This window comes from Mustelus asterias, chromosome 13, assembly GCF_964213995.1.
Source record: "Mustelus asterias chromosome 13, sMusAst1.hap1.1, whole genome shotgun sequence".
In the NCBI taxonomy this organism is placed as follows: domain Eukaryota; kingdom Metazoa; phylum Chordata; class Chondrichthyes; order Carcharhiniformes; family Triakidae; genus Mustelus; species Mustelus asterias.
Window position 1 is genome coordinate 25,582,199 of NC_135813.1, and position 25,240 is coordinate 25,607,438.

The 25,240-nt window shown below is 41.3% G+C and overlaps 2 protein-coding genes across 5 annotated transcripts in view; one reads left to right on the forward strand and one right to left on the reverse strand.

The window, feature by feature from the left end:
* Positions 1 to 31: 31 nt before the first annotated feature.
* Positions 32 to 15,468, forward strand: LOC144502524 (uncharacterized). Of its 4 annotated transcripts, none has more exons than XM_078226579.1 (8): positions 32 to 128; positions 1,132 to 1,326; positions 3,304 to 3,436; positions 3,753 to 3,865; positions 7,163 to 7,262; positions 7,692 to 7,816; positions 10,355 to 10,591; positions 12,564 to 15,468. In XM_078226579.1, the coding sequence occupies exons 2-8, from the start codon at positions 1,245 to 1,247 to the stop codon at positions 12,668 to 12,670; spliced, it is 897 nt and encodes a 298-aa protein (XP_078082705.1). In that variant the 5' UTR covers positions 32 to 128; positions 1,132 to 1,244; the 3' UTR covers positions 12,671 to 15,468. The 4 variants fall into 4 exon arrangements, with proteins under 4 accessions (XP_078082705.1, XP_078082707.1, XP_078082708.1 ...); XM_078226581.1 differs by having other exon boundaries at positions 65 to 128; positions 3,294 to 3,436; XM_078226582.1 differs by having other exon boundaries at positions 95 to 220; positions 3,294 to 3,436.
* A 1,542-nt stretch (positions 15,469 to 17,010) lies between these two features.
* Positions 17,011 to 25,240, reverse strand: part of cdk5rap2 (CDK5 regulatory subunit associated protein 2) — a 128,219-nt gene continuing 119,989 nt past the window's right edge. Inside the window, 3 exon segments of the mRNA XM_078226578.1 lie at positions 17,011 to 17,826; positions 20,308 to 20,359; positions 23,954 to 24,000. Coding sequence (XP_078082704.1) covers positions 17,681 to 17,826; positions 20,308 to 20,359; positions 23,954 to 24,000 — 245 coding nt within the window. The 3' untranslated portion in view covers positions 17,011 to 17,680.

The following is a 25,240-nucleotide window of genomic DNA, read 5'->3' on the forward strand; positions in this document are numbered from 1 at the left end:
CCGCGAGCGACGCGGATGACGTGACCTTCAGGAGGCTGATGATGTAATATACCAGCGACGCTGTAGACGCAATCTTTCGGCGCGGTGTGATGACGCGACTGTTGCGACGGATGAAGCCCATTTGAACGGTGAGTCTTTGCACTGAGCCATCTGTTTTGGATTTGAAATATCGCAATTGTACTGAAGGACCTCAGAGTGCAACACTGTGTCTCTAGACAACGTAAATGCTATTGCACTCTAATGACCAGTTTGAAATGTCTGTAATGTTCCTTTGTATTAATACAGTGAGGGTGTAAAAAGAGGGTAGCACAGTGGTTAGTGCCACTACCTCACAGCGCCAGGGTTCGATTCCCGGCTTGGGTCACTGTCTGTGCGGAGTCTACACGTTCTCCCCGTGTCTGTGTGGGTTTCCTCCGGGTGCTCCGGTTTCCTCCCACAGTCCGAAAGACGTGCTGGTTAGGTGCATTGGTCATGCTAAATTCTCCTTCAGTGTACCCGAACAGGCGCTGGGGTCTGGCGACTAGGGGATTTTCACAGTAACCTCATTGCAGTGTTAATATAAGCCTACTTGTGACATAATAAATAACCTTTAAAAACTTTAAACGTAATCTATGTCGTCAACTTGAATATTATTGCACTTTCTATGAAGGCCCTTTCAAAATGTTTTGTAATGTTTATTTATGAATAAAGTATAGTTTTGCAAAAGAACTTGTATTTTTAAAAAAACAAATTACTGCGGATGCTGGAATCTGAAAACAAATGAGAAAATGCTGGAAAATCTCAGCATGTCTGGCAGCATCTGTAAGGAGAGAAAAGAACTGATGTTTTGAGACAGATGGCCCTTTGACAAAGCCCCGCGCTTTGACAAAGGGTCACCTGGACTCAAAACATTGGCTTTTTTCTCTCCTTACAGATGCTGCCAGACCTACTGAGATTTTCCAGCATTTTCTCTCGAAATTAAAAATAGTTCTTTCAATGTATTGTAATGATATTTGGGTGTCTTTTAGTTCTGTGATTGTTCAATTGGGCAGCAAAATATTAAATAGTAACGGGATGGATGAGTAATTAATTTGTTTTTGGTTGTGTCACCTGAGAGGACTGATTAATTTGAGATTTTTTTGTGTGTGACAGTGCTGTGAAGTTCAAGAAGCCAAACAGCGCACATTTCCTTATGAAGACAGGACAGCCTGGATGAGGGAAGTTCACACCTTAGTTCTTCTGACTTGTATTTAAATGGATAACCAATGGAGCAGCAGAATACGCTGGGTGAAAAACTTTATAATGCCATCTACCCACAACATCCGGAACTGGCCATAAAACTTACAGGTATAGCCATTTTAGTTTCATGCTGTACTATAGCAGTTGGCCTTGGAATCGGGGTGGCAATGTGATTACCACTGCTGCTTCACAGCGGCAGGGACTTGGGTTCGATTCTGGCATTGTGTGACTGTGTCGAGTTTGCACATTCACCCTGTGTCTGCGTGGGTTTCTTCAGCATGCTCTGGTTTCCTCCCACAGTCCAAAGATCTAAGTTAAATGGATTTGCCATTGTAAATGTGTGGGGTTAGGGTGATAGGGTGGAGGGGAGGGTTCGGGTAGAATGCTGTTTCGGGCATTCTGAACAACAGAGGGAGGCAATTTAGCTGCTCAAACCTCTTCTGCCATTCAGTGAGATCATGGCTGATCTGTGACTTAACTCCATGTACTCTCCTTTGCCCTATATCCCTTCATTCTTTTGATTAACAAAGATCAATCAAAGTTAATGATTGATCTAGCATCAGTTGTTATTGAGGAAGAGAATTCCAAACTCTCTCGATCATTTGTGTGTAGGAGTACTTCCTTATTTCACCCCTGAATGGCCTAGATCTAATTTTAAACCATGATTCCCTAGTTCAAAACTACCGAACCAGCAAAATTGTTTCTCGCAAGCTACTCTATCTGCTCTCCTTAATATCTTGAAACCTTTGATCAAATTATCCAGGGAATACCCCTCTATTTAGTGTATTTTGGAGGGGAAAAGAGCCCCTCCAAAGTGGCCCTACTGTTTCATTAAAGTTGATGTAGAGGATTAACAAATTGATTCAAATAATTATTCACTTGAGCAAAGGGCTGAAATGCAAGACACACTTGTTCAAAATGAGGAAGTTAGAAATGGAAGGTAGTTGTCTGTTTCCATTCGCAAAAGGGAGAAGCATTATGGAATAAGACATAGAACAATACAGTATGGAAACAGGTCCTTCAGCCCGACTGGTCCATGCCGACTATGGTGCCCTCCCAGCTAGTCCCAATTGTCCACATTTGGCCCATATCCCTCTAATCCTTTCCCATCTATGTACTTATCCAAATGCTTTTTAAATGTTGCTCTTGTACCCGCCTCAACCACTTTGTCTGGCAGCTCATTCCAGCCCTTCAGGTCCCTTTTAAATCTTTCCCCTCTCACCTTAAACCTTTGCCCTCTGGTTTTCAATTCCCTTTCCCTGGGAAAACGACTCTGTGTGTTCATCCTATCTGTGCCCCTCATGGTTTTATACACCTCAATAAGGTCATCCCTCATTTTCCTATGTTCCAAGAGATAAAGTCCTAGCCTGTCCGACCCGTCCCTATAACTCAGGCCCACTAGTCCTGGCAACAAGCTCGTAAATCGATGATGAAAGGGCACTGAAGTGAACAGTATAACTTAGTTCAAGGGGCATTTAGCTGCATTTTGATTTGATTTATTATTGTCATGTATTGGGATGCAGTGAAAAGTATTTGTTTCTTGTGAGCTGGTATAGACAAAACACACCGTTCATGGAATACATAGGGGGAGAAGGAAAGGCGAGGGTGCAGAATGTAGTGTTGCAGTCATAGCTAGGATGTAGATAGAACAAGAGTAAAAGATTAGAATTAGAAGGTAAGCTGGGGCCACTCACAAGAATCGCCTCATTCCGGCACCATCTATTTTTTTTTTGGATAAAGGAAGGATTGTGGAATGTGAGTCAGTCAAAAGAGGACCCAAAAAGATCAGCCCAAGAACTGTCACATGGATGTGACTTAAGTCACAAATGGAGATTCCTTTCACCATTTTAACAATTAGGATGCCCTCCTGGGGCAAATTCCTGTTCACTGTAATATAATATGAATTCATATGAAGATGAAGCACTAATAAAGCTTCAATACATTATCGACTATTAATCTTAGTGATTAATATCCAATTAACTCATGTAAATATCGATTTTCAATGCATTAAAATACCTTGGTATCAATAATACAATGCATGTCTATAAAAAGCTGAAGTATCTTTTTCTCTTGAGCCTCTTACAGGGATGCTGCTGGAGCTCCCAGTTCCTGTGCTGGGTCAGATGATACAGGATGAGAAATTGCTAAGTGCTGGACTTCAGAAAGCACTCGACACGCTTCAGGATTCCACAGAGAAATGGCAAGACATAAATAAATGGTAAGAGGAGTTTTTTAAGCTAATGTTACTTCTAATTATTTTCATTGTAAACCAAACTTGTTTTAGTTTTAAGTAAACCTTGTGGACCTTTTGAGTACCAGTTCAGTGCGAGATCGATTACTACTTCCTATTGTCCATCATGTGGTCGCTCGATTGCTTATACTATACAGTGCTAGAATTACTTTTTATAAACAAAAGACTGAATTCATGCAACCTTAAATTTACTGTCCTTTTAATCTCAAAATGGCAAATATTTCCCATCGATGGTAGTGCAGATCTTGGTGTTTGAGGAGCAAATATCTTGTTTGATTTCCAGTCTGTTTAAACTTGTACAAGACGATGCGGATTCTGATTCTACTGATTCATTAGGCGATCAGCTGTATGACCTGGTGGACACCCACAATACTGGACACAGTGAGAAAATAACAGGTGGGTTAGCACAACCTAAAAATTGATGTCATCAATTGTAAAAATATTGCTGAAGGCAAGAATTTGACTTGAAATCCCAAACGTTATCTATTCCTAGTGTCAAATTCGCTGTTCTGGGATTCAGTCATGTAAATTATTTTTGCTTACAGTGGAAGAGAAATGTACACAATATGGTTCCATTGGTAGCACTTTTTCCACTGAGTCGCTATGTTCAAGTCCCACACCAGACAGAGACTTGTGTGTCAGTCTAGATTCTTGCAATCAAGTACAGTACTGTAGGAGTGCTGCACTGTCAGAGGAATTCATAGAATCATAGGATCCTAAAGTGCAGAACGAGGCTATTCGGCCCATTGAGTCTGCACCAACCACAATCCCACCCAGGTCCTACCCCCATAACCCTATGCATTTACCCTAGCTAGTCCCTCTGACAGAAAGGGGGAATTTAGCATGGCCAATCCACCTAACCCGCACATCTTTGGACTGAGGGAGGAAACCAGAGCACCTGAAGGAAACCCACGCAGACACGGGGAGAACGTGCAAACTCCACACAGACAGTAACCCAAGCTGGGAATCGAACCTGGGTCCCTGGTGCTGTGAGGCAGCAGTGCTAACCACTGTGCCACCGTGCTGCCCAATTGTTTTCAGATGAGACATTAACATGGGAACATAGGAATTCAGAGCAGAAGTAGGCAATTCAGCCCTTCAAGCTTGCTCTGCCATTCAATCAGATCATGGCTGATTTCACCCTGGTGTCAAATTCACCTCCCGACCTGTTCCTCATATCCCTTTAAACCATTTTTTATCAGAAATATATCCATCTCCTTCTTGAAACCATTTAATGATTCAGACTACACCACACTATGGAGCAGCGAGTTCCACACATTCACCATCCTCTGCAAGAAGTAGTTCCTCATCTGTGTTAAATCTACTGCTTCTCAACCTATACCTGTGACTTCTTGTTCTAGATTGATTATGGGGCAATCACTATTAAAATTTTATATACCTCGATCAGATCCCCCCTCATCCTTCTAAACTCCAGCGAGTACACGCCCAAACTGTTTAATCTCTCCTCATATGTTAATGCTTTTATCCCCGGAATCAGTCTGGTTAAATGGAGGCCTTGCTTGCCTGCATAGATTGTGGTAAAAGATCCCTTGGCACTACTTTGAAAAAGAGGGGAGTTTTCCCCCAGTGACTCGGACAATATTTATCTTTAATTCAACCCCATATCACCAAATGACCTGGTGATTTTCCTGGCGCTGTCTGTGGGAGTTTATTGTGTGCAAAGTGGCTGCTGTGTTTCCTACATTGCAACAGTGACAACACTTCTTGGACAATAAAGGGCTTTGAGATGTCCCGAGGTTGTAAAAGGTGCTATATAAATGCAAGTCTGTCTGACCATCGTAATGATGTTAGACAGGCTGCATGGACCAGCGGGTCTTTTCCTGTCATTCAGTTTACATATGTTTGTAGATTGTTGGGGATTTAGTTATTCTAGCCTTCATTATTGATAATCAAACTGGTACATACTACAGTAACAAATTACCCTCATTCCACAATTTATTCATCTTTAGTTTGGCAGTTCATGAACAGCTTAGCACTCTCCAATTGTCAGCGAGCTGTGATAATGTTGTATGTCTTGTTTGGACCTCAGCATTATTTATGGATGTTCAATTCATACCAACATTGAGAAAGAACAAACTTGTGTTTAGACCAACTTTCACAACCTTCGCACTTCCCGAAGGGCTATCCAGCCAATGAAATAATTGTGGAGTCACTGTTTAACGTCAGGAAACGCAGCAGCCAATTTACACACACAGCAAGTCTGTCGGTTTCGGGATAAACATTGACCAGAATGTCGGGAGAACTCCTCCATGCTTCTTCATTGCAAGGTGCCATTAGGATCTGTAATGTGCATCCATGAGGCAGACAGGACTTCAGCTTAAGAGGCAGCGCAGTGGTTAGCACTGCTGCCTCACTGCTCCAGGGACCTGGGTTCAATTCTAGCCTTGGATGACTGTGCGGAGTTTGCACAATCTCTCCGTGTCTGCGTGGGTTTCCTCCGGATGCTCCGGTTTCCTCCCACAGTCCAATAATGTGCAGGTTAGGTGGACTGGCCTTGCTAAATTGCACCTTAGTATCAGGGGATTAGCAGGGTAAATACGTGGTGTTACAGGGATAGGTGGGGTTGTTGTCAGTGCAGCCTCGATGGGCTGAATGGCTTCTGCACTGTAGGGTTTCTATGATTCTATGAACGTCGCATCTGGACAATCTCCGAGTGTGGACCTTGAATCCGCAACTTTCTGACTCAGCGGTGAGAGTGTTCCCATTAACACCTTGGCTAGCCAGTACAAAGCTGTTTACTGTTCTCTAAAATACAAGATTGCAAATTAGCCCGGTAACCTCTGGCCGCTGGGCTGGTTTTGCTTCCATTGCAATACTGTCTACTCATCATTCAAGATGAGCATTTTGAGAAAATTGTCTTTAACAATCCAGTAATTCCAAAAGAGGGAAAAGATGAACTAACTGCAAATGACTCAAAACATTTGGCAGGACTTTAAGTGTCGAGGCTGTAAATTAGGTGGTAGCTAACCTGCTGCTTATTGAGCTGCATTCTTGTGGTTTAAAGAGCCACTTTTCAAGCACATGGAATTGTTGTTAAGCTACAGGAAGGAACAATAATGAATTGTTTAGAAAATCACATTTTTTTGATCTAACTCCAAATAAATCATGGAATCCCTACAATGCAGAAGGAGGCCATTCAGCCCATTGAGCCTGCATCAACAACAGGCCCCATAACCCCACATATTCTCCCTGCTAGTCTCCCTGACACTAGGGGGCAATCAACCTAACCACATCTTTGGAATGCGCGAGGAAACCGGAGAACCCGGAGGGGATCCACGCACTCACGAGGAGAATGTGCAAACTCCACACACAGGCCCTGATTTTACCGGCTCACAGGGCGGCATTCTCTGTTGGCCTCGGGCGCCATCTTACGAGCCTTTGGGCGGGCATGCTGGTAAAATTCCGGCCAGGCAGTCACCCAAGGCTGGAATTGAACCCGGGTCCCTTGGCACTGTGAGGCAGCATTGCTAACCACTGCGCCACCGAGCCTCCCGCAATAATTCCATCAAAGAGATGGAATTATCATGATAAGCAATTTTGAATCAAATGGAATAGACATGTAGTTGGATACCAGGGTTGGTTACAAAACAAATTGAAGCTAATGTTTAAATCCAAATTAAAAATACTTCTGATTGGACTTCATGCAGGTTTATTTTTATGTCTATCTAATAGGTATGCTGCTAGAAATGGGACGGAATGAAGTAAAGAAGCTGGTCAGTGACTTGCAACTGTTGGAAGAAAGGATTCAGCTTGCACAGGAGGTGCTTGAACTGTAAGTCTGTGTGTCTCTTAAAACGTGAACAATGCTCAGGGTATTTCTTGCATTACTATGTGGCGATTGACCAAATGACCATGCCGAAGAAGCAATTGTTTGTCTCCATGATCTGCCGAATATCAAAGCGGTGGGAGAAATGGGCAATCTCATGGGTCGCAAGGCTAGGACGAGTAGAGGAAGATTGAGCCATTGGTTTACAAGGGGCTGAAAATGAAAGTTTGCTTTTCGGACGTATGGAATTATTGTCAGCGCATTGAAGTTTAAAGAGGGATTACTCTGTTACTAAAACCAGGGAAAGCAATATAAAAATACTTTGCAATATACCGGCAACACTCAATACAAAGCTTAGAGACATAAGCGAGCATCTTGCACAGTATCCTGTGTGCACAGTACCTCAAAAATCCAATGCTTTTCACATTTTCTTAGAAAAACGCCAGATGAGAGGAAGATGTCCAACAGTTCGGATTGTGACGATGTGAAGGAGAAGCTGGGAGAGAAGATTTTTGAGCAAGTAGAAAAGATTGATCCACAGAACTGTGCATGCATCACCGGTGAGGGGAACTCGTGCGTACTTTGAATCTTTGAATTAATTTTTGTGGGGTTACAAATCTGTTGCACAGCATTGACGAGACGACTCACGGGAGTTATAAAAGATTTGGAAACTCATCTCATGAACTTTTCGACCAGGTTAGGAATTCCAACACTTGGTAAAGCTCAACTCTCCATCTTTTGTTGTGAGGAACCTGCCTTTCCAATATTCTTGGCACTTGGAGATATGGCAGTGACTTTACTGTTAATAGAAAATTCATACGTGAGTCCCCCGATTTACTTTGATTTAGAAATGGAAGTGCATTTGTGTCAGCTGTAGCTCAAGTTGGTAGCATTCTGGCCTCTGAGCGAGGAGGTTGTAGGTTCAAGGCCCACTTGACTTGAGCACAGGAATCCAGCCTGACTGCAGAATAGGCGCGCTTTTAGAAATGCTTTCTTTTGGATGATATGTTAAATCAAGGCCCTGTCCATTGGTTCATGTCACGTTAAAGGTTTCCATGGCATTATTTTGAAGAAGAACAGGGGAATTCATCCCGGTGTTATGGCCAATATTTATTCCACAATCAACATCACAAGAAGCAGGTTACATACGAGTTAGGAGCAGGAGTAGGCCCCTCGAGCCTCATTCGATAAGATCATGGCTGATCTGATTGTAACTTCAACCCCACATACCTGCCTACCCTCGATAACCTTTCACCCCCTTGGTAATCAAGAATTGATCTCGCTCTAATTTAAAAAACATTCAAAGATTCTGCTTCCATTGCCTTTTGAGGAAGAGTTTCAGAGAATCATGATCCTCCGAGAAAACCTCCTGATCTCTGCCTTAAATGAGCGACCCCTTATTTTCAAACAGTGACCCCTAGTTCTCGATTCTTGGACAAGAGGAAACATCCTCTCCACATGCACCCTCAGGATCTTAAAGGTTTTGATCAAGTTGCTTTTTACTCTTCTAAACTCCAGTGGAAACAAACCTAAAGCCTCCAATCTTTCCTCATAAGACAACCTGCCCATTTCTGGAATTCGTCTAGTAAACTTCTTTGAACTGCTTCCAACACATTTACATTTTTCCTTAAATAAGGGGTTCAGTTCTGTACACAATTCTCCAGATGTGATCTCATCTGTGCCCTGGAAATTGAAGCATAATCTCCCTACTTTTGTAATCAACTTCCCTCACAATAAATGATAACATTCTATTAACTTTCTGAATTATTTGCTGTACCTTTTATGATTCTGGCCATTATCACATTGCTTGTTGTGAGAACTCCTGTGCAAACTGGCTGTCGTGTTTGAGTGTAGGAATGATTTCACTTTGTGTTAAAATGCTAACAAATTGTTGCTATTGTTAATTGTAATTACTATTGTCAGATGAAGTCTGAATCCCAAATTTGATCTTAATTTTATCTTCCTCACTGCAAATACTTTGGGTGGCACAGTGGTTAGCACTGCTGCCTCACAGTGCCAGGGACCCGGGTTCGATTCCAGACTTGGGTCACTGTGCGGAGTCTGCATATTCTCCATGTGTCTGCGTGGGTTTCCTCCGGGTGCTCCGGTTTCCTCCCACAGTCTGAAAGATGTGCTTGGTTAGGTGCATTGGCCGTGCTAAATTCTCCCTCGGTGTACCTGAACAGGCGCTGGAGTGTGGCGACCCGGGGATTTTCACAGTAACTTCATTGCAGTGTTAATGTAAGCCTACTTGTGACACTATGGAGCAGCTGTACATGCTATTAATGTTGGTGAGGCTATTTTAGAATCTAAATTCACCAAATTCTATGCTTTAAATGATGTGGAGATGCAGATGTTGGACTGGGATGGGCATAGTATAAAGTTTCACAACGCCAGGTTAAATCATAGAAATCATAGAAACCCTACAGTGCAGAAGGAGGCCATTCGGCCCATCGAGTCTGTACCGACCACAATCCCACCCAGGCCCTACCCCCATATATTTTACCCGCTAATCCCTCTAACCTATGCATCTCAGGACAAGGGGCAATTTTTAACCTGGCCAATCAACCTAACCCGCCCACCTTTGGACTGTGGGAGGAAACCGGAGCACCCGGAGGAAACCCACGCAGACACGAGGAGAATGCGCAAACTCCACACAGACAGTGACCCGAGCCGGGAATCGAACCCGGGACCCTGGAGCTGTGAAGCAGCAGTACTAACCACTGTGCTACCGTGCTGCCGTTAAAGTCCAACAGGTTTATTTGGTATCACGAGCTTTCGGAGTGCTGCCCCTTCATCAGGTGAGTGGAGAGGTGGGTTCATAACACGGCATATAGATAGAGACTCAATTGCAAAATAATGGTTGGAATCCGAGTCTTTACAGGTAATCAAGTCTTTACAGGTACAGACAATGTGAGTGCAGAGACGTCTTTAGGAATGCTCCCCACCTCTCCACTCACCTGATGAAGGAGCAGCACTCCAAAAGCTCGTGATACCAAATAAACCTGTTGGACTTTAACCTGGCGTTGTGAGACTTCTTACTGTACTTTAACTGGTTCAATTTTGTCAAAGAGCCAAATGCCATTTTTTGTTTTTAGGAATGCTACTGGAAATAGATCCTTCAGCCATCCAGATGTTGCTAACTGACAGATTGGCACTACAGGCTGCTGTTGAAAAAGCACAGGCAGTGCTCTCACAGTCAGCTACTCCCAATTCTAGATTGGCAAATGATGATGATGAGAGTGATCTGGACAGTGAGACGGAAAAGATTGGAGAGGAGTTATATTGTTATGTCAGCAATACAAAATACAGTGAACATGCAAGCAGGATAACAGGTACATGTAATTATTAGAGATATTATTAAAAACCCTATCCTTTATTGCATACAGTATTTTATTCTTTATGTTTTTCTCTTTGCATCTTGCATATCTCTGACACTCCAGTGCGGTGCTGAGGAGTGCTGCATTGTTGGATGAGATCTAAAACCCAGGCCACACCTGTCCTCTCAGTTGGATACAAAGCCACCTGGCACTCATTCTGAGATGAGCAGGGGAGTTTTCCCTCGCGTCCTGGCCAATATTTATCCCTTCGCCAACGTCACTGAAACCGATTATCTGCTCATTATCAGATTACTTGAAAGTTTCTCGTGGACGCTGAACGTAAGCAGGGATTTCTCATTCTGTGTCCGAGTTCATTACGAGATTGCTACAGACTGGTCACCCTTTCTTAGCTAGATGAGAAACGACAGACTGAACCACCCAGTTATCAGTCTGGGGGTTAGCCAGCTGAGTTGGCAATTAAACCCGCTATTGTTGCCTCAATGTAGAGGCCTGGAAACCAAACCCTGCTGAACTTAACATGCAGCAACACAACATGCATTTATATAGTGGATTCAAGGTAACTAAACAGCCTGAGGTGCTTCATAGGAACATTATAAAATAAAAAGTGACACTGAGCTATACAAGGAGCTAATAGGGCAGATCGTCAAAGAGGTGGTTTTGATGGAGCATTTTGGAGGAGGGAAGAGGGAGAGAGGCAGAGTGATTTAGGGAGAAAATTCCAGAGCTTTGGGCCTTGGCAACTAAAGGCCTAGCCACCAGTAGCAGGGCAATTAAAATCGCAGATGCTCAAGAGACTGGAATTAGGAATGTGGATATATTTTGAGGAGTTGTGGTGCGGAAGGGAATTACAGAGGTACGGGGAGGCAAGGCCATGGAGGGATTTGCAAACCAGGATGAGAATTGTAAAATTGTGGCATTACTTAGCAGAGAGCCAGTGAGTTTGTGGGGGAGGTGGGGAGGTAAAATGAGTGTGTGGGACTTGATGCAGGTAAGATCGTGGGGAATGTAACTTTAGATGACCTCGGGTTAGAACGTAGGAAGCTGGCCAGGAATGCCTTGGAATCAGGAGGTAATGACGGTATGGCTGAGGACTTCACGGCAGATGAACAGGCAGAAATGAAATCTGATAATGTTAGAGGTGTAAATGGGTAGGTGGCGTGAATATTTGGCTGGCAGTCACACATGGCACTGCAGTTACAAACAGTTTGGTTACTGAAGCTGTTGAAAGATATAATGTTGACAGGCATGTCTTAGTCCAATTCATTGTCTCAGGCTGATTTTGGTATTTGGAAAATCACGTTTCCAGAAATTTTTGTTGTGGACCTTTTGCGAGTTTATTTAACTTGATGTGAATTAAGGTGATCCCATTGATTAGGTTACCCTTCCTAGTCTAAATAGTGAAAAATCTCAACATCTCAATGTACAAAAATAAACCCACTTTGGGCTGCTGATCAATTTCTTTTCATTACATAGAACTCTTACTGCCCTGCTTTACCGTAATGTAGGTTGTGGTAAAAGTGTATTTACCTGCTAACGCCAGTGTGAAAACAGAACAGAGTGAACCACTTGATGAACCGTATAGAATTGATGGTGGTTAAGCTTCAGGAGCAGATGTCAAAGGAGCTGTACAAGCAGAAGTGGCTTTAAACTGTCTTAGCTAATGGGATCATTAAAGTGCTTACCTTTTAATGTTTTCAGAAGTGGAGTCTGCGACTGCGTAAAGAAAACACGCACAGGTTTCGCAGGTGCTACACTTAACCTATGTTGGACGTGTATGATAAAATACCTCTGATATCAGTCTAATTTCAGATTGGGGTTCTGCAAAGTTATGGAGCTACCGGGTCCATTTAAAATGATTGTAAAAAAATATTTATTGTACCCCAGGGTCTGCGCATCAAATTCATGTCTTGGTAACAAGAACACACGGCCCCTTTAGACGCATTAATACTTCTGTAATCTCCTTTAGGAATGTTGCTCGAGATGCCTCATAACCGCTTAGCAGAACTGCTGAAATCACCGGAAGAACTAAATGAGAAGATTAAAATTGCTGCTTTAGCACTTAAAGATGAGTGAAAATGTGTTCAACTGTGAGATACTTAATAATCCTGAAATTACAAAGCAATTAGTCACATCAGTTTCTGTGTTTTATTTTGAGTGATGATCAATTTAAGAAACGAGCAAGTTACAGGACAGTTCAGGGCATATAAACTGATTGAAATTAGTGAAGAGCTTTAAACCGTCTGCATTGCCACGGTCAGAGGTTGTCTTTAAACTGTGGGGGGACATTTATTTATTGGAAATGCATATTATGCAACCCCAGTAACAGGTTATCAATAGAAAAAAAAATTGTGAAGAACATTTCAAATAAGTTTTAATGATTAAAGGCAGAGTAACTGCTGCTTAATAAAGAAAATTGATAAAATCCATTCTAAAGATTCAGCTTCAACCTATTAAATTATGGAACCTTTTATAATTCCGATGCCAATTAGATTAAAAATGTCATTTGGAAACCAAGAGTAAAAGGGAAACTTTCAACATTCTTGCTACACAAATGCCTGGATAACCATCTCTAACAAGAGAGAATCTGACTATCCGGCCCTTGACATTCAAACAGCTTATCATCCAAGGCAGAACGCCAAATCCCAGTAGTAATGTTTGGATTTCTATAAATTAAGGGCAGCATGTGTGAAATCAGCTGTTGAGATATGGCCTGATAATTTCTTACAGGGCAGGTCTGTCAGATTGCACTGCACGCCATAACCTGGTATACGAATAACTAGTGAAATTGTTCATCGATTACCAAGCTGGGATACTAATTTGCAGAGTAATAGAGGAGTTAATTAAATTTTTATTTATTATAGTTCCTTTGACTATTCACCTTCCTATAACGGACAGGAAACATTGTCAGTTGTGGGATACGTTGGAGCTGAAGTTACATAGGAAAGCAGCTGTTTTATTTTTTAAAAATTAAGGCCGGAATTCTCTGGCTGTTCACGCCAGTGGGATTCTCCGGTCCCTCGGGAAGGGCATCCTGCCGGCGGGTTTCCTGCTGGCATGGAGTGACGTCAGTGTGAATTCCCTTTGGACAGCAGCAGGCCAGAGAATCCCGCCACTAGCAAACTACACGCCACCTCCCGCTGGCGGGAAACACGCGGCTGGGAGGTTGGAGAGACCCGCCCTATATTCGCCATTTTCAATATTCAAGTATTGTGTTGTGCAGAAGCACCCAAATCAACTACCTGTCAATGTCCTTGCTTTCCTTGGTTGTAAGATAATTTAACAGGCTTGAGCATTAGGCTGTGAAAAAATCCAATCATTAAACAGTTAACTACACAATTAAGTCTATGCAAAGTTCCAATAATCTCTTTTTTTGATTTACTTTTGAACTTGTCTCTAGCTGTGAAAGTAAGACACAGAAACACAGTAGTTAATTTAATGTCTCAAAACATTGGAGGAGTTAATTCCTCTATTCGAAATCAAACTCGGATTCATTTTGGCTTTAATGAAAAAAAAAGGGAACAATTTTAGTTAATCTTTGTGCAGAAACATCAACACTATTTTGGAAATTGCATTGTGAACTGAACTCTTGAATAGTTACAGGTGGGGAAATAGTGCAATAGTAAATGAATTGTGACTTAAAACATTGAAAAAAATTGATTAACAAAATTAAGCAAAATACTGCAGATATTGGAATCTGAAACAGGAACAGAGGACGTTGGACAAAACTCGGCAGGTCTGACAGCATCTGTAAGGGGAGAAAGCAGAGTTAACATTGAGTCCTTTGACTCTATCAGAACTGAAGGGAGGGAGAATGTTAGAACTGAGAGATTGCAACAAAAAGTATATTAACATAATTGCAAGTGCTGCTGAAATATTTTGCTTGGATGTGTTTGTTACAATCATTGCTTTGTATTAAAACTTGGAGTGGATCTTCACTGTACATTTCAGATCATTGTAAATAAATCATTGTAAGCTACTCAATGCAAAATGTACAGATTGAACCTGTTTGCTAGTAATTTGTAGATATCTATGCTGGTCTGAACAGCTTTTAAAAAGTGATACCTTGGTACCAAAGAGCTGAAATGTTCTTGCTGGTTTTAGTATATTGATGTTAAGTGTCCCAACATCTGTATAAAGGAAAATCAAATCAAAGCCATTTCTGCCAGTTTTCCAATATTAAGGCTTCTCCCAAGTTCTGTTGTGCTGCTTGTGTGTTTTCCCACAATTTTGGCAACAAATCAGTCAAAGTGGCAGAGAGTTTATATTCTGAACAACTTGGACTGGATATGCAAGACACACAGGAATCTCCCAGCCTCGCCTCCAGCAGGAAGCTGAGCGGCGGGGGAACTTCATTTAGCGGGAGACCAAAAATCAGTCTAAATGGCGTGATGAACTTTTGCAAATAAGTTCTCCAAACTTTATAGGCTGGTCGAGCTTCCCAATGGACAAAGTCAGGAAGTTCTTTTGCTGTTATTTTCAGTAATGGGTGCTCGCCTGCGCCTACTCTGGAGCCCTCCCCAGTAAGTGATTAACAAACACCAGGTCCTGCATGAGGATTGAGTGGCTGGCACGCATTCAGTGCACATGTTCCATCCACAGCTGAGTCCTGCCATCCAAGCTCCTGACTTCCCTCTGCATTTACACACTGCCTGATGCTCTTGAGTAATCACCTTGAAGTGAGTGGATGGTGCCCCTTAGCCTGGCAGAGCGCAGATGATCACTCATCCTTTTGAAGCCGGTTCTTTTTGTGGGTCCCATGGGTGCCAACCTCTGCTGAGAACTTGTTCCTGGTCAGATGGCATAGGAGAGGGGCTCTTGCTGCCATCCCTGGGACCTCCTGCCCTATCACTAAATAAACCTGTTGGACTTTAACCTGGTGTTGTTAGACTTCTTACTGTGTTTACCCCAGTCCAACGCCGGCATCTCCACATCATGACCTCCTGCCCTTCCAGGACACCTGGAAGAGAATCTGCAGGGAGGCATTGTTGAACCCTGGGCTGCATACTGTCCACTCTGACATTCTATAGATGCAGAATCTGGAGCTTTCTGACTTGCAATGAGTGAATGGCTATCCAGGGGCCTTTTAAAAAATGGTGCCAGCATTTTTGACACCATGGGGTAAGGGCAGGGCGGTGACTTCCTGCCTGCCCCCACTGCAACTTTTGCCATGCTCCTTGAACATCCATATGTAATTAGCTGAACAGTGCGAGAAGGCAGAGAGCCAGCCCTGGAACGCAAGTCATTCATTTCCACTCCTTCCATCCAGCATGTACTCCAGAATGGAAAATATCCAGTGATCAGGACCACCTGATCAAAGTGTACAAGGAGTTCCTGATGCAAGAATCTTGAATTTCTGCAGCTAGGAATTGACCAGGATGGGTTTGTTTTGCCAGTTTTGTTGATTAGCACACAACTTGCCTCTGACTACAACCAGATTTTCGGACTTCCCATTCACCAATCAGGCTTCTCAAGTGCAATTTCCTTTGGGCCAATTTCCTCATGTGCCATTAAAGGGGGAAAAAACAGCATAGGTCAGCATTTAGAGTTTACCATTCAATTATAGATATAGGTCAAGTGAGTGGCATATGAGAGGCACAAGAGGTCCAGTAGCTGTGATTCATGCTATACATTACTTCTCCAGAGGCATTAGGGGACAGAATGGTCTGTGTTTGCCCGGAGGGGCAGGTTAGATGGATTGGCTACGCTAAATTTCTTAATGTCAGAGGGATTAGTGGGGTAAATACATGGGGCTTCAGGGATAAGGCCTGGGTGGGATTGTTGTCGGTGCAGACTCGTTGGTCCAAATGGCCTCCCTCTGTACCATAGGGATTCTATGATTCTAGGTAGAGTGGTCGTTGGTTGCTTTCAGTCGGACAGCTGATGAAGAATCCAGTGAAGATTCCACTATCTCCAATAGATTAGGTTGAGAGAGCACAAAAACTTCAATTTTGTAAACTCGGGAATCCGAGGGGAGTTTTGCTAATTTGTATGCTAAAGGTTTAGAGAATATACATTGGTACTTTTATCATTTTATTTAAGGATCCAGCGCCAGGGATCCAGGTTCGATTTCCGGCTTGGGTCACTGTCTGTGTGGAGTTTGCACATTCCCCCCGTGTCTGCGTGGGTTTCTTCCCAGGTGTTCCAGTTTCCTCCCATAGCCCAAAGATCTGTGGGTTCGGTGGATTGGCCATGATAAATTGTCCCTTAGTGTTAAGGGGACTAGCTTGGGTAAATGCACGGGGTTATGGTGTAAAGGGCCTGTTTGGGATTGTGGTTGGTGCAGATTCAATGGGCCGAACGGCCTCCTTCTGTTCTGTAGGGATTTTATGATTAGAAAGTAAAGCATTGTAAAATACATCTTGAGCCTCTTGAATATAAATTTAGAAATACAAAAAGCCAGATAACAAATTCAGTAAAGATATAAAATGTATTTTGAAAAATAGAGACAGATTGAAGTTCATACATTCTAGTAAAATGTACAGTAAGGCAGGCTTCTTTTCACAATTGGGAATCTTCTACATATATTCTTTCCAATGAAAACACAAACAAGGCTATTTAAAAATAATAAATCAGAAGGCTAAGGCAGTATCTCACAAACATTTGAATACCAGGAAAGAAACATTATACAACAAGACAATACAATAATCACTCAAACTGCACACTGCAGGTCACACACTGGATTATTTACAAGATTGATTTTTACACACTACAATTATTGCAGAACTGAGGGAATGTACAAATCTAAAAAAAACATGAGGTTTGAAATGTTTCGACATTTCTGATGCTCTACATTATTTTAAAACTTAATTACTACAGTCTCACTTTTTAAAAATCCCTTTAACACTTCACTCTTTTTTTAAAAATCTGCAACATTTCATCTGTCCCATTCCAATTGCTACAATTTCTGACTAGTACTCAAAAGGTTACATCTAACATTTTTACAGGTAGACGTCCAGAAACAGTTCTGCACCTCTGTGCAAAAAGAAAGCTAATTTCCAGACAAAAATAACATTCCAGAGAGAGGGAAAAAATTCAGCAATTCAACCTGCAAACCGACAGGTTTGCCCCTTGAAGAAATTATTTTCAATGGCTGCAAAACGATGAGGTCAGAGAGTCAAACTTTTCTTCAGGAGTAGAGCAAGCCTCTTCGCTGGAACCGCAATTAAAGGCAGCAGTATCTATTGTATCAGTCAGACTCCATTTACAGGCTGAGCTTCGGAAGGTTGGACCTGCTTGGAGGAAGAAAAATAACTTGCTGAGATGGTTCCGTCAGAGCACGAAATCACAATGACATGAAACAAGAAGAAAATGTCGACAACTTAGACAATACGCTACCACCTGTCATTTACAAGCAATTCCGAATAAACTTGAACAGGGTGGGTTTCTCTGGCCTGCCAGCCAGTGCTTCTCGGAAGCACACCGCTCGCTGGGATATTCTGGTCCCGCCGCTGTCAGTGGGATTTCCCATCGATTCCACCGCCAGCCAGCCGCCGGGAAACCCGGGGCCAGGGTGCCCCGTCAGCAGGACCGGAAGATCTCGCCAGTATGAACGGCTGGATAATTCTGGCCATAATTTATGTACCCAACACCACAAGCATGATAAAATGCAGTTACTTTGACTTCCTATCATACACGATCAAGTATTTTAATTGGGAGAGCAGACTGTTAATATAAATATTAAACTAGGCTTATGAAAAGAACAGAAAACCAGCAGCTGAATTTTCCCTTCCCACGGGAATTGTGACGGACGAAGGCGGACCATGCAAAGGTCCATTGGGTGGGATTTTCCGATTTTGAGTTGAGTGTGGCTGGAAAATCCCACCCCAGGAGTCAGATTATTGTCAATCTGTGCAAACAGCTGCATCAGTAATATTCCAATCCTAAATTGGAATTTGAAATTTGGCAATTTCATATTCCAATCTAAATTGGAATTTGAAATTTGGCAATTTCATATTCCAATCTAAATTGGAATTTGAAATTTGGCAATTTCATATTCCAATCTAAATTGGAATTTGAAATTTGGCAATTTCTCCCTAGCTATAGGAGAAGGTTGTATAGATTTATACAAAGTTTCCTCTACATACATGGTACTACAGTACTAAAGATGTGCAAAAAAATGCAACATTATCACTCTGAGGGATAACCACCTTATGGATAAGGTTTTGTTTTTCTGTTTTAAAATCAAGAACTGCAGACATTGAAAGAATAACCCAGAAAGAGAAGGCACGCTCAAAATTACTTACTTTAGTTATTCCCATGAGTCACGTGGAATTCAATATATTCATATATTAAAAACAAATATCTTCTACAACTTTGCTCATCTGTGCCAAACAAGTAATTACCCGCTGAGTTACAACTGATCCTCAACATAGTGAAGAAACACTTTTTGTTTATTGTAGGTGATATTTGCAGAACATAGCTGATTATGCAGTTTGTTCAGGCTTCATTGCGAAATATCACTGCACAACATACACTTCACATTAGCTTCAGTCCTTCCAAGTGCAAGAAATCACAACAGAAAAATGCCCAAAATCTGTGAAACTGACCAAAATCTTTGGGATTCTGGGTTGGAATATTTGTAAATGTCTGAAATTTTGCAGCGTCTTTCTGAATTGTGTACTCAGAGCTAGCTTTTACCGCTTAGTGGTCCACATTGGATTTAATATATTGGTCCAAAATTCACTGAAAAAAAATACTGATGTCCAAATCACCCAGCAATGAGGGCAAAATGAATCCTCAAATTGTCAATCACAAGTTGCTGGCTGATAAATGGCACTCCAACTTTAGCTTTTGGAAATACCTCAGCTGTAACCGCCCCTTAATTTTCATGATGTTGCTGCATTGGGATATTAATTGGCCATTAAACTTGCCACAGAAAGTAAATTCTAGTAATTAACAGCAGAAGTATCCTTTTAGCAACATGATAACATCTCTTGATTGCTAATCAATATCTCCTACCCAGAAGGGGAATGGTTAAAAGTGTAGAGTCTTATTCCTTCAGGCAGTAAATAATTGGGCGATTTTAAAATAAAAATAATATTTTTCCTTTTATGCCTTTGTTTCCTCCTCTCAATTCTGTTTCAGTACCTGATTTGACATTAATTCACCCATCCCAATCACTCGCCTCTTCTATGCATTTCAAAATTATTTTAATTTTATTGGTTAAGGAGATAAACTGGCTGGATTTTTCCAACTGTTCCCACTGATGGTGAACTCCACTGCGGGTTCCCCCAAGGTGGGGGGGGGGGGGGGGGCATGCAAAAGGGAAACCCCCATTAACATTGGTGGGATAAGCCAGCCAATGGTGGGCCACCCTCGCGAAACACAACATGGGTGTGTAGTGTGCTGTCCTTTGCCAAGATCCCAGATGCCCTGTTGTCCGCTTCAAATAATTAACATTTCACAATTCCAATAACTTTGTGGCAAAACATGTTTCAGCAGAAGAATGCAGGAACAAGTCTCAGAAACGGAGTAGGTACACCACAAGATGCTGAGCTCTAATAAATTCTGAACCAGTGTATTAAAGAAATAATATTAGCCATCAATGGCACTACCAGGTATAAAAATTATTATAACACCAATTTAGGAAAACCTTCAAAGGACTCATCTGCCAATGGGAAATAAAACAATTCCAACCCAGAACCTGAAAATGAGTGTGAATCAGGCATTTGCATGCAGCAGTCACAGAAGTGATCACACACTTCACCAACCTTCATTTTGCTTTGGAAAGCCTTTAAGATCAAAAACCATGTAATGATTCATCTGGAAAAGCTCAGACGAAGGACAAAAGTGGAGAGAGAAAAAGGAAAGAGGAATAAAATATTGAATTAAGTAAGTTTGAAAAGCAAGATGAGAATTTTAACTATAATAGTATATTGATTAATACAGTGGAAAGTGTAACTGGAGGAAAACTCATGCAGAAAATAAACATTAACTACAAATATTAAGACAAGTTTGTGGACTGTTTTGTTACATATATAATAAAAAATAAATTACATTATCTGCAATAAATCAACAAAGGAACTATGAGTAATTTTTGCAACTTTAAAAACTTTCAAACAATTTAAAACCTGATTAATAGCTCATTAAAAGGCATTTAAAGTTTATTTATTAATGTCACAAGTAGGCTTACATTAACACTGCAATTTAGTTACTGTGAAAATCCCCTCGTTGCCACACTCTGGCGCCTGTTCAGGTACACTGAGGGAGAATTCGGCATGGCCAATGCACCTAACCAGCACGTCTTTTGGACTTGGGAGGAAACCGGAGCACCCGGAGGAAACTCACGCAGACACGGGGTGAACATTTTAGTCTGAAAACTTTCTGGTTTGAGTTCATAAATGTGCTTTTAGAAATTAAAGTTTTCAACAAATGATATGTCTCACGTGGGTATGTGGGGCATTATAAAAATGACTGAAGTTATTCAAATTTTTAATAGTCTCCAACTTTTCCCGCCCCATCTCAACAAAATGAGCACTTGATCTCAATTCTTCAGGAAGGGTCAAAACCTTTATTATACCTTCAATTCAAACCAAAACCAGCAGTTAGGAAGAGCTCAATTTACAAAGTGAAAGCAAGAACAATAAGTATTTAATCAACCTCAGGAGGGCAAATTAAACTCAGTACTATTTATACCCAAAGTTTACACAGTTCAATCTAGGTGGCATATTTAACATTTTATTGGATGCAGATAAACCTTCAGAGCATTTGGTCTCACCTTTCACATTACTAACTTTCCTGTTTTCCTGCTGGCCCAGGTGTCATTTGAATCTGGTCTTATTGGATTGTTGCCACCTCTGATAATAAACCATAACACCTATACTGTGCTGGGATGCTATTTAAGATGTGATTGACCACTGAAGCAGATACTACATGTGCTTCCAGCTGCAATCGGCCTGGAATGTGATTTCATGCTGATGGCAGCCAGTGTCACTGTGTCTAGACAGCACATTCAAACACAAACTGCAGACACTTTCTGAAATTTTATTTCAGCCCTGACATTTCATCCGCTCTGGATCAAGGTTGTAGCTAAAATGTAACGGCCTCCTGGTTTAATCGGCCCACCCAGCAACCATAATAGGAGACTGCTGCAGAAAAAAAAGCCTGTGAAAAAGTAGTTTTTTTTGGTAAAAAAAAAATGTCTTCAATATTCAGGATCTACTTGTATCAATACTCTGGATCAAAATGCATTAATAATGAGGATCCTATTGCATCAATGTTCAAAGTCCTATTACATTCACAGTTCTATTACTTTCAAGATTCAGGGTATTCATGGACAGGTATTTATCAATTTCTTGGGCTACAAAGCTCCAGAAACACATTAATTATTCAGCATTTCTAGTTACAAATATTTCCAAGAAAGTAGTGGAAAGAAATGGTATTGGTCAGTGAAGCATTATGATACGGGTGAATTTGGTCCTTGTTGCTGTAGCAAAACAAGTTCCCAGTGAATAGGCAGCCTTGATGTTCTTTTCTATTGACTTCACTCCCTGTTATCTGTTCACTTTATAACATTCATGACTTCAATGCAAAGGAACATTGAGCTTAGTGTAGAACGCACTGCCAATTTGCTATGTTCTTGTTTCACACTTATGGCAAAGATCACTTTTCCCCCTAATGTGTCCCTATGGGGCAGATCCTAATCTATAGGCAACTTCTTCCAAGGTATCATCCAATCCATCAGTCTCACTTAGTTATACTGCACAAATGAAAACACCAGGTATACATACATACCATCACACAAAATTAAACAGCCACTGTATGCACGGTGGAAAATGACTCCTACACATAGGGGTCTGAATAAATCCATGTTTCCACTGAATTGACAATTTATAGTACCTGTATGAACTGATTCCACAAGTGAGAACAGGCCTACGTGAACACATTTAAAATAATGTGTGGAGTAGTACCAAAGAACAGCTGATTATAACAGAATTGTCACAGTGTAGAAGGAGGCCATTTGGCTCATTGTGTCTGTACTGGCTCTCCAAATGAGCATCATGACTTTGTGCCATTGGCCTTTTCCTCGTACCTCTGAACATTATTTAATGATATAATGCCTTCTTGAAAGCCTCAGTTGAACCTGCCTCCACCACACTGCCAGGCAGAGCATTCCAGACCTGAACAACTTGCGTGAAAACGTTTTTTCACACATCACATTTGCTTCTTTTACGAATTACTTTAAATCTGTACCCACTTATTCTCAATCCTTTTAGGAGTGGGAACAGTTTTTCTCTATCTACTCTGCCCAGCCCCCTCATGATTTAGAGCATCTTTATGAAATCTCCTCTTAGCTTTCTTCTCTCCATAGAGAACAGCCCCAACCTATCCTCATAACTGAACTTTCTTAACCTTGGAACCATTCTTGTAAACCTCTTCTGCACTCTCTCCCAAGCATTCACACTCCTTTCCACGATGTGGGGCACGCAGAACTGTACACAATATTCCAGCTGAGGTCTAACGAGTGTCTTGTCTATGTTCAGCATAATCTCCCTGCTCTTGTATTTTATGTCCTTACTAATAAAGCCTAGAATACTCTTTGCTTTATTAACTGCTCTCTCCACCTGTCCTGCCACCTTCAATGAAGCTTAAAGTTGGGTTAACTGTAAATTCAATCACAGAATGTTATAGCACGAAAACAGGTCATTGAGTCTGATGGGATACCTGATCTAATTATACTCTTCTGCTGCTCCCCCTACCCTAGAGTTTCAAATGACTAATACAGTTCTGAAAAAAAACTGCTTCCACACTGGTTGGACAGTGGATCCCACATTCTGCCACCTTGTGTGGGAGGACTTTCTTTTTTAAACAATTTTTTTGTGACCCTGTTAAATTGTCCTTGGAAAAATCTTACCAACACTAGAAACAATAAATCAATCACTGTTCAAAACTTGATCTTGAAGATTTCTGACGTAGGGGGCGTCTTGACAAATACATGAATAGGATGGGAATAGAGGGATATGGTCCCCAGCAGGGTAGGGGGTTCTAATTCAGATGGGCAGCATGGTTGGTGCAGGCTTGGAGGGCCGAAGGGCCCGTTCCTGTGCTGTAATTTTCTTTGTTCTTTGTAATTGTGAATCTGAACCCTGGTCACATCTTATTCAATCAATCTGTAACCTTTCCATCCATTATACATCCTTCCTCTAACTGAATGCCCACATCTGTACACAGCACTGCAAGTTAGTAGATAAAGCTATCTCAAATTTCAAGAGGCAGCAAAGAGGAGATTTACTGAATTTAGGAAAGAGAAACATAACTAGTGGAATTATCTTTAGAAAGGACTGTGTTGGCAACTCAGTCTAACTTATCACAATTTGAATTTTCTTCCATCAGAATTTATTTGAATGCTCCACTCACCTCTAAATTCCCTCTTGCTTTCTTCAAAACATCATGGGTTAGTGACACTTTAAAATAATTAGAATATTTTCATTAGCATAGCAGGGTGACACATCAACGCACAACATCAGAATGGGTATTGCAGATTTGTCATTCTTAATATGGGGAATTTTTAACTGCAATCAGATAAAAAAGTTTCACCATGAATATTCTAAAACACGGTAGATTCAGACAACTCTGAAATTAGATTTGTAAATTAATCTACCGAACTCTTTAATAGCTCAGATTGACCTCAGAACCTTGTCTGAGACTCAGTCCAGTTCTCAGTCCTGGGGACACAAGTAAATGAAAGGGTACTCTGCCAGAATCCTGTATACACTTGAAAACATTGCTGCTGGGTTGCTAGCTGTTGGTATTTAAAATAGTTAATTTTGTTCCCGATTTCTCTACCCATTAACAGCTGAAATTGCCCTGGTCGGAAATGAAGCAGATTCACAAATCAGTTGGATTAATGGAACATCTGAGGATTTTAGAAAATGAGCAATTAATGAGCTGCAGAGCTTATCATTTTGCCACAGGGCAAGGTACAGCTAGAACCTCGGAGCTACCTAACAGTATCACACACACTTACATTGACTCATGTCATACTTGTGAATGTGTATTGCATGTCTGGATGATAATTCTAATAATTTCTAGTACATAGAAATTCTAGTAGGGAAATCCAAAACAGGGGGGGGGACATAAATTGGAAAATATGAATTAAACAGATTTAAAACAAAACTTCACACAAGGGCTATGGGATGAGATTGAAAAACCCAGAAGGTCACAGGAGTAGATTAAACCATAGAAAATTACAGCTCAGAAACAGGCCTTTTGGCCCTTCTTGTCTGTGCCGAACCATTTTTTGCCTAGTCCCACTGACCTGCACTTGGACCATATCCCTCAACATAATTGAAGAGTTTAACGAGATAAGCAGGAAATAAAGGCTTTCAGAGATATGGAGAAAAGGGTAAGTCAGAAATATATGTTAATAATAACCACAGGGTTGCTCTGGGTACTAAATGATAGAATGAACTTGATGACTAACTATATATGCATATAATGGCTTGTTTCCCAGGCAAGGCAGCAAGAAATGTGCTCCCCTGTGTGGAGATATCATTTATTTTAGTAAATTTAAGGAACAATTTATAGAAAGAATCAAAACATTTATTCAGGAAAATTATTAGCAATTGAGAAAGGTGAAGATAATAGGCAGAAACAATGAAAGTGAATGTGAAGCTCTGGAAACAGTTTGACCAATAGACAGAA